The following is a 9,508-nucleotide window of genomic DNA, read 5'->3' on the forward strand; positions in this document are numbered from 1 at the left end:
TTTGTGGGTTCGGGGTCGGGAATCCCCTCGGGCGGAACCGCCATCGGGCCGTCCTTAGCTTCCGCTCGGTACACAACCTCAACCACAACCACAAATATCGATATGCAACCTCAAATCGTGCGATTCTACTCTTTTGGTTCGTTGCACTCCGTAGATCCCAGTCTACACTTGTTTTCTTCAGGTACAGCAAAGTCGCTTGATACAGTTCGCTTGATACAGTTCACTTTGTACAGTGACATTCGAAATTGGCTTCCGCCTCAAAACACACTTTAATTAGTTTGAAGCCCCACTCCCACAGTGCTAGTGCCTTGGCATTTCCAGCTGGGTTTCGTACGTTACCTGGGCTGTCAAATTCTAGAACATTCAATTGTTTACATTACGTCTCATTACACACATTAGGCAACCGCCAGTCTTGACTGCAAAATATCCCCTCATCGCTTCTTTCCCGCACCCCCAACCAGGCTTGCAGAGAAGCTGTTTGTGTAATCGAAATGGCCCCGAATCTGGCAGCATCTCAGCATGAGCTCATTCGCATGAGCTCATTCGCGACATGATCTTAAGCAAGTCATTAACTACTGCCCAAATGGCCGATGTAGCCGGCTGTAGTGAGCGCAGCATCCGATACATTCGTTCTAATCTGCGACATTTTGGCACTATCAAGGCACCTCCAATCAGGGCCGGCCGACCACGAACAATTTCCCCGCCTATGTTGGACGCGCTACGCGACCGCCTTCTCGAAAAGCCGGATCTATACCTTGATGAGATGGCGGTTTTCCTATGGGATTAATTCAGTGTTTTAGTGCTAAGGAAACAGTGGTCCATGTGCTTGTGGACTGTCCAAAACTGAAAGAACTGCGACAGGAGTTACGGAGGAAAGTCGGAAATGCATTCAATAACATTGCAGATATGCTGGGAGGAGGACCGCAAGGTAAGGAAGGTAAGTTGAAAGACACCACGCAGGACAGTAGCATCTTGGGTGCAGTACGTACTGGACTTTGCAGAGGCATCTCAGAGGTTTCGAAGCCGCGCGCCACAAGGGCCGCAGAACAGAATACCAGGCACATAGGCCGCCACAGGCCTTGACGAGGCTCTAAATTCGTCGGGATGTAATGGTTCAATGTAATTAGATATGTATATAGAGATAGCGATAGTTGTGTCCTGCATATCGCCAAGGCGAGGGGCCAGGGTATGAATCCACCACCACCACCACTGTACAAAGTAGCTCGCCACTCGGTCCGCGATATCTTGTATCTTCGGCTTCGACAGTTTCGCTTGATCCACCATACCTGCAATGACGGAGATCGTGTTATCAGCAGGAAGACGGATCAACTTGGCAATCAGCGTCCCAGAACCATTCACAGATCCTGCGACAATGGCAGATCTAGGGGACTTGTCTACAGGAATTGACTCCCCGGTAATCATTGACTCGTTGACCTCAGATGACCCTCCGATAACCGTCCCATCGGTTGGGATCCTCGAGTCTGGAATGACCTTGAAGATGTCTCCATACTGAAGGAGCCGGACATCGATCTCTTTTTCATTGACCCCAGACTCATCCACGAGAATAGCAGTATGCGTCTGTAGTGACCGGAGTGAAATGGATTCGACGGCTTTCTGACGAGCGAGTGCGGGGACATACCGACCAACCATGATCAACGTGACGAGCAAAGTGCTAGTCTCGAAGAATTCACCAGTGGCCAGTGGCTGTTCCGCAACAAGGTATCCATACGAGACCACAGAAAAGATATAGGCACCGCTCGTACTCAGTACAATGAGCAGATCCATCTCAATGATCCTGGAGAAGACCAACGCTTTTAATGCCTTTGGGTAGAACGGGTCGGCAATGACGACCTGGATAATTGTCGCCAATGCCAACGATGCAGAGCCATAGGCAATTGCCCTCTCCGGAAGAGGAGCCCAAGCGAGGACCAAGACGGGTACTGTCAGAATAATGGACAGAATAGTCATGTATCCCATGTGGCGCACATGCTTGTTTCCAGCCGCAAGTGCTGCGTCAGAACGAAGAGGAGCCAGAGCAAGGGGTCTACCCCAGCCATGCTCCAGCAGGTCTCTTGCTCCGATTATTTTTGCATCAAAAGCGACATTCACGGTTCGCTCATCAATGAGAGTCATCTCGGTCACGCCACGAGGCCAGTCTTGCTTCACAAACTCGGTGGCATTAGGGACGACAATGTCCAGCTGCGATCCTCGGTCTGTGACCCTTTCATACCTGAACTCGGTAGTTTTCTCCAAGTACCTAATCACTTCATCGAGTGACTGAATACCGACATTGAGGTCGAATTCTGCCCGCGAGAGCACCAAGCTGGTTTTGAGATTCTGGACTGATTGTAGTGTGCCCAAAGTCCGCTTAAGCTTGGCTTCGCGTCCGCAGGTCATTCCAGATATGCTCAAAATGATATGCTCCTTGCTCGGAAGACCCTTTTCGAGGTCAGGGATAGCGGTGCCCGGGATGACCTCTATGAAATCACTAGGCTTTTCTTTGGCGACGGCACATGCAGAAAACGCGGATCTACTGCAGCGACTGCCTGAGTAAGTGCTGGGTTCGTTGGGTTTTTCTCGCGGCAAGGCAACGGAGGGCGGTTTGGGCTTACTGCAGCAGCCGGCAGAGCTGGGCTCGGGTGCACTCGGTTTTTCCTCAGGAAAAGCACCGGAAGGCAGCCTAGGCATACTGCAGCAACCGGCTGAGCAGCCGCGGCCGCCGGAACTTTCCTTTCCACAAGACGAATCTTGCTCGGCAGTTAAAGACTGGTTGGCCTTTGGTTTACAGACAAGAGCAAAACCAGCTTCACCACAGAACACTCATTAACTGTTTCTCGGACCCACAGCCAAGACATTAGCTAAATAAAATATTCAACTACCAGTTGCAAATTCAACCAGTTGTATTTATAGTACAGTACTATGGACTATGTACTTGAATAAATAATTCCAAATCCAGCATACAATGAGCACGTCCACAAAGGCAGGGAATCTCGAGTATTTGGCGCAAGCTAGGCAACTTTCAACCTACGAATCAAACCCGTGTATGGAAGGGAATGGCATCATAATTTGTCTATATTATTCAAAAGGTTCGTGGTTACCGTACGGAACGGCCCGTATCGAAAGGTGTCAATGTGCCCGCGCTCTGGACGGCGTCGTCCAGCTCAAACTGGCAGCCTCTGGTGTGCTCAGGAGAGGTTTCAAGTGAATAGAGTTCTTAAAAGAAAATATTAGCCGCGTGATCAAATGCACCATTAACAAACAAATAGGGATGATGGAAGCCTCCTATACGTCTAGCTGCCCAGCCAAAGTCGCTCAGGGCAAATTTTGATTGGCTGCCGACCGTTGGTCAGCTGGCACTCCTTTCAGCCCAGCTCCTGTTGCAAATAATGTGTTCACTTCACTCGCCATATTTGCTACTGTTGCCATCATTATCGTTCCCCCGAGATGGAACCCTTCCTTTCTGCCAGAAAACTACCATCAGCCATGCCAAACACGAATGACGCGAGACTTACCCATGACGACTATACCGTAGCATGGATTTGCCCGCTGGAGGTCGAGCAGATCGCCGCTATCAGAATGTTGGACAGTGAGCATGAGCGCCTGCCACAACCACCTAATGACCACAACGTCTACACGCTCGGCAGCATCAATGGACATAACGTCGTCATCGCTGGCCTCCACTCCCCTGGCAACAACCCTGCGGCCGTAGTTGTGACGCAAATGAGAAATACTTTCCAACAGCTAAGATTTGGTGTTCTTGTTGGCATAGGCGGTGGCGTTCCAACAAGCACTGAACGGGGAGACATCCATCTCGGTCATGTAGTGGTAAGCAAACCCGTGGGCGAGCATTCAGGTGTGGTGCAATATGATCACGGGAAGGCCGAAGTCGGCCAGTTTCGGCACACTGGCTACCTAGCTCCCCCACCAACTGTATTGCTCAACGCTGCTCAGGAAATGGATGTAAGGCGGGCAATGACGCGGGAAGATCCGCTTCTCAACCATATGGCACGGATCGACACGGCTGTTCCGGGCCTCCGGAGATATAAGTATCCCGGAGCCGACAAGGACCACCTTTATCGAGCGGAATATGTGCATCCCGATCCGAACATTGCCTGCCGGAAGTGTGGATGCGATTCGAGCCAGATTATGGATCGTCGGGCTGAAGACAGCGATGATGACGATGATGTGTATGGTCAAGGTCAGCAACTAGTGGTACACAGGGGAACGATTGCCGCCGGGGAGCTGGTAATCAAACATGGGGTGCTGAGAGATGAACTAGCGAGACAATATAGCATCCTCTGTTTTGAAATGGAGGCCGCTGGGGCTTTAGCTGACTTCCCTTGCCTTGTTATCCGGGGCATCTCGGACTATTCAGACTCGCATAAGAATGACCGGTGGCAGGGTTACGCTGCAGCTGCTGCAGCAGCCTATGCTAGGGAGCTTTTTTTTCACATGCCTATAGATGAAGTCAAGAAATGCAAGATAGCTGAGCGCGGTCAGTAAGCAGCTACTTTATGGATGAATAATCAATGATGGTGTTCAAGAAGCTGTTTGCTGATTACTCGGTAGATGTGAAACAAATGATCACCCAAGTTGAAGGCCTCGCTCAAGACAATCAATCCCGCAAAATATATGACTGGCTGAAACCCCCTGATCCCTCAACCAACCTGAACGAAGCGCAAAAGAAGCGACATGAAGGAACGGGTTCCTGGTTCCTTGAGAGCGAGCCATTTAAAGAGTGGAAGTCTGAGACACGTCGATATCTCTGGCTACATGGGATTCCAGGGTGTGGGAAGACTGTTCTCAGCGCAATAATTATCGAGCATCTTAATCAGCAACTCGATTCTTCTCATGTTGTCCTTCATTTCTTCTTCGATTTTACCGATACCAATAAACAGTCACTCAACAAGCTTGTCCGCTCACTTGTTGCACAACTGTATTGGAGATGTGAGAATTCTCAAAAGGAGCTCGACAAGCTGTTTTCGTCCTGTGAATATGGTCGTCAACAGCCAACGCACGAATCCCTCCTCGACACATTCCAACATATGGTGAACCACGTCGAAAAGATCCAAATCGTCATAGACGCTCTGGATGAATGTAAAACAAGGAGAGATTTACTCTTGTGGATGGAAAGGCTTGCAAGCTCTGGACATCCAGGGCTTAACCTCCTCGCCACTAGTCGGAGAGAAGAAGATATCGAATCAGAATTAAAACGCTGGATGCATCGAGGGAACTTCCTTTCTATTCAGCAAGACCCTGTGAATCATGATATTCGCGCATATGTCCATGAGCGACTTCGAAATAATAATGGTGGTTTTAAGAGGTGGCACTCGGAACAATCAGTGCAAGACGAAATCGAGACTGAACTTATGAAGAAAGCTGATGGGATGTAAGAAGGGATACTATATTTATGGCCTCTAAAGTTTTACGGCTAGTGCTAACTCTGTGTTCAGGTTTAGGTGGGCTGCATGCCAACTTGATATTCTGCAAAAGTGTCTGGATCTTCGAATGCTTCGGGACTCGCTTAGATCTCTACCCAAGACACTAGAGGAAACGTACGCTCGAATCTTGGCAAGCATTGATGAAACTTATCGACAGTATGCAATCCGGATTTTGCAGTTTCTAACTTATTCAGAACGACCCTTGACAATCCAAGAAGCTGTTGATGTTCTAGTAGTGGAACCCAACGGAGATCCCCCTTTGATTCCAAACTACGGATGCCAAAACCTCGAGAAATTATGAAGGTTTGTTCCAGTCTGGTCTCTCTCGTAACACAAAAGGTTCATGGTAATACGGGAGAGACATTGATGGAGCTTTAATTAGCGCATTTTTCAGTTCAGCAATATCTGAAGTCTGAACAAATTAAAGCAGCTTTCCCAAAGGAAATGACTGAAGTTGGTGTGATATTTCAAAAGGGCATCAACGAATTCAGTGCAAGAGGATCTATTACAAGAATTTGTCTTGCATACCTATCGCATCTGGATGAACAACATCTAGTCAGGGAAATAAAGACAAAATTTCCGCTAGCGCAGTACTCCGCACGGTATTGGATGGACCATGCAGGGCCTGCTGAGACTGAGAATGACGTCCAAAAAAGCATCTTGAACTTCTTCCTCCAGCAAAGACAAGCGTACGCAGTTTGGGGGAATCTTTTTGACCCAGATTGGCCTGGGCATGAAGAAACGAGCCAATATAGAGAGATGGCAACTCCATTGTACTACGCGTCCTTAGCAGGTCTCCGATGTATCGTGGAACTGCTGCTAGAGAAAGGCGCCGATGTCAACGCGCAGGGCGGGCTGTACGGGAACCCTCTCCAGGCTGCCTGTGGTCGAGGCGACAAGGAGGTCGTGCAGCTGCTGCTAGAGAAAGGTGCTGATGTTAATGCGCAGGGGGGGGAGTACGGCAACGCTCTCCAGGCTGCCTGTGTAGAAGGCGACAAGGAGGTCGTGCAGCTGCTGCTAGAAAAAGGCGCTGAGGTCAACGCGCAGGGCGGGCAGTACGGGAACCCTCTCCAGGCTGCCTGTGGTCGAGGCGACAAGGAGGTCGTGCAGCTGCTGCTAGAGAAAGGTGCTGATGTTAATGCGCAGGGGGGGGAGTACGGCAACGCTCTCCGTGCTGCCTGTGTAGAAGGCCACAAGGAGGTCGTGCAGCTGCTGCTAGAGAAAGGTGCTGAGGTCAATGCGCAGGGCGGGCTGAACGGCAACGCTCTCCGTGATGCCTGTGTAGAAGGCCACAAGGAGGTCGTGCAGCTGCTGCTAGAGAAAGGCGCCGAGGTCGAGGCGCAGGGGGGGGGAGTACGGCAACGCTCCCAGACTGCCTCTGCAGAAGGCCAACGCGCAGGGCAGGTTCCGGAGTCGATAGCAGGGTCCTGACATACTATTCTATGGTCAGTTACAGAAATCAGACTACCATTACATCACTTATATTCTCTAATCTCTATTCAAAAGAGGGCCTGGGAGGCGTGGTAAATTTCTAATATTCATTTCATCATTTGGACTCTTCGAGAAACCAGCAGCTTATCCGAAAAACATATTGGTCCACCGCTAGGGGCCTGATCCGATAAGCTTTGTGGCCAACCCAGAAGACAATTTCGCTACGGGTGTAGAAATACGTCCGTAAAGTAATAATGACGCTCTGAAGATATTAGATGATGCCATGACGAGGCACTTTTGGTAAGGCTTCCAGGAATCACTAGTTATGCCTGATTGGAAGAAGAGTCCCCGAGCCACATGTTTTCGGGGAAACGTGGATAATAATATCGTAGTACGGAGTACTGTAAAAGGGCTTTAGTAATGTTACTATTTATACAGTATGATATGTGGGTATGGTGATTAATCCTTGGTTAAATTTGCAATGATTGGAGAATATTTTATTTGACTAATCTCTTGGCAGTGGGTCCCAGAAACAATTAATGAGTGCTCTGTGGTGAAGCTGGTTTTGCTGGGGTGTGTAGTACAGTAACATATGGACGATTTTATAGTTGAATATGATGAGAGCCTTCGGCGTGGTTTTTCATGTGTTATTATAATCTCTTAATGCTACATCTTACGGACCACAAAGCTTCGAGAGTAAGTTCCATGGAAATCAGAGCCCACTGGGTATGATTCCTTATTTAAACTCTCAACAACCAGAACAGCTGCCCCATAACGCAACATCCTGGTTTCAATTGCTGTGCTTCCACCAGCCAATAGCATGGGATTACTGCGTAAGAACATGATCCTTTTCATCCCTTCAATTACTTACCAAAGTTCCAGCTTGGTCTAACCGCGATCGCCATGCTTAATTTAAGCTGGACGGATTTTTGTCCCCAGATACGCGGCGGTCAAGCCTGGACGCTGCCTTGTTCGACAAAGATTAGTGTTTAAGAGATAATTGGACCTACGAGCACATAAGTGGGGGGGGGCGCGTCCTTTGTCTTTAAGATCAAGGGGGACATGGATGGGCCAGGCATCACAGACGCACAGTTAAAGAAGTATCGCCAAAGGCCACCGCCACCGCCACCAGCACCACGTGGTAGCGGTGGTGGTCTTTTCGGGTAGAAGAACGATTTGAAATCGGATGTCGCAGTTGAGACAGATCTTAGACCTTCACAAGTTCACGGCAACTGAGGCGACGGCTTAATTTCAGCTAGATTGAATATTTAACAAAGTGTCTGCCCTAACACTCTGAGATCTCTTGTAAATAAGTTACATAGATGCAAGATATAAAGGCGACTAGTATGATATGTATTCGCAAAATAGCAAATTGACCACCCCAGATACAACGGGATTGGCGATTATGAGGGGTAACACAACTATAAACTGTCCTAGTATGATAGCAGATGGTGCAACATCTGGGCGAAACCAACTTCCGCCTTCATTTTCCTTCATAGCTCAAGATGGAGAGATTCCGCATGGCAAGAGTGATCGACTTAGAGGCCAGGGTTCATCCACAACCGATGGCAAGTAAACTCGGGTGTATTGTGACATTCTGCGCTCCTATTAAGAGCAGAATAGCTTTGGAGGAAATGGTCACATGATGAACTGTTGAAGGATAGCTGGTCCTTATTCGGGAACCATGTATCAGGTTCACGCGTTACGGAGATATCGAGCTGTTCCTGGCATTGGAGTGGGCGAGAAAGCTTGAAGCTGCGGGATACAAAACGGTTGGAGAGATTCCGTGCAAAAGTGGTGTCATTGAAGACAGTGGAAGCCCAATAATCCCCCTGGCAATCGCTTACCCCCCAGGCTAGGAGTTTTACCGGGTTGTAATTCTGAAAGGGGATGAGTGTGAATCATGTGTTGAGAAACCACTTACTTAGAGAGCCATTGCCGAAGCGCTGGCGACAACAATTGTAATCAATGATAACAACTACATGTTGGATTTGGGATGATCCGCTAACTAATAAACACCTCTTCTGAGTATAATGCAGTCCTTTATATGTGGTTCTAGGAAAAAGAGATATTGCTTATCTTCCTCCTGATTACTTATCTGTTTTGCTCTCATGCAATTCATCCTGTTCGGGCCCTAAATGGACCAGAATGCCCCATGGACGCGCTCATTCCCACCGTTCAGGTTAAAAGGTTTCGAACCAGTCGCCTCCTGAATTAGAGAGCTCACATTAATGATATGTCGACAAACTGGTATGATCCATGCTATTAGATATAATAATAGAGAATACCACTATAGTCTTCAATATTAACAGCCGCTGACCACATTAGGTGAGTTCATCCAGTGTCCTTTTCTTTCCCCTCGGCGGTGAATAGCAGTGAACGTCTCTAAGGTGATATTGTAACTCAATGACACTGTCCAGGTCCACTGAACAGGCTGGATGGCGGCAGTGGAATTTGCCAGATAGGGCTTTGTGGTCCAGATGGGACTGCACATGCTGATACCACTTACTGCGGTCCAAATATTGTTGCATATGATTGTGGGATTTCAATCTGGTGTTGCCGAGGCAGAATGGGCAGAATGCAGCCTTTGCCAGAACATTGCGAACCATGATGAGGTCACACAGGAGTAGATCCTC

At 48.6% G+C, this 9,508-nt stretch overlaps 2 protein-coding genes across 2 annotated transcripts; one reads left to right on the top strand and one right to left on the bottom strand.

Annotated features, from left to right (window-relative positions):
- Positions 1-1,286: 1,286 nt before the first annotated feature.
- CDV56_100388 (uncharacterized protein) lies at positions 1,287-2,688 on the bottom strand (the record flags this gene model as incomplete). The annotated part of the gene is made up of 1 exon (XM_026754007.1): positions 1,287-2,688. A coding segment is annotated over one exon (1,402 nt), but the record flags the coding sequence as incomplete, so codon positions are not given.
- A 795-nt stretch (positions 2,689-3,483) lies between these two features.
- CDV56_100734 (uncharacterized protein) lies at positions 3,484-6,872 on the top strand (the record flags this gene model as incomplete). The annotated part of the gene is made up of 4 exons (XM_026754353.1): positions 3,484-4,495; positions 4,570-5,389; positions 5,454-5,555; positions 6,098-6,872. 4 exons carry the CDS (start codon positions 3,484-3,486, stop codon positions 6,870-6,872), a joined length of 2,709 nt encoding a protein of 902 aa, XP_026613642.1.
- Positions 6,873-9,508: the final 2,636 nt, after the last annotated feature.

Source organism: Aspergillus thermomutatus (genome assembly GCF_002237265.1).
Source record: "Aspergillus thermomutatus strain HMR AF 39 chromosome Unknown NODE_120, whole genome shotgun sequence".
In the NCBI taxonomy this organism is placed as follows: Eukaryota; Fungi; Ascomycota; class Eurotiomycetes; order Eurotiales; family Aspergillaceae; genus Aspergillus; species Aspergillus thermomutatus.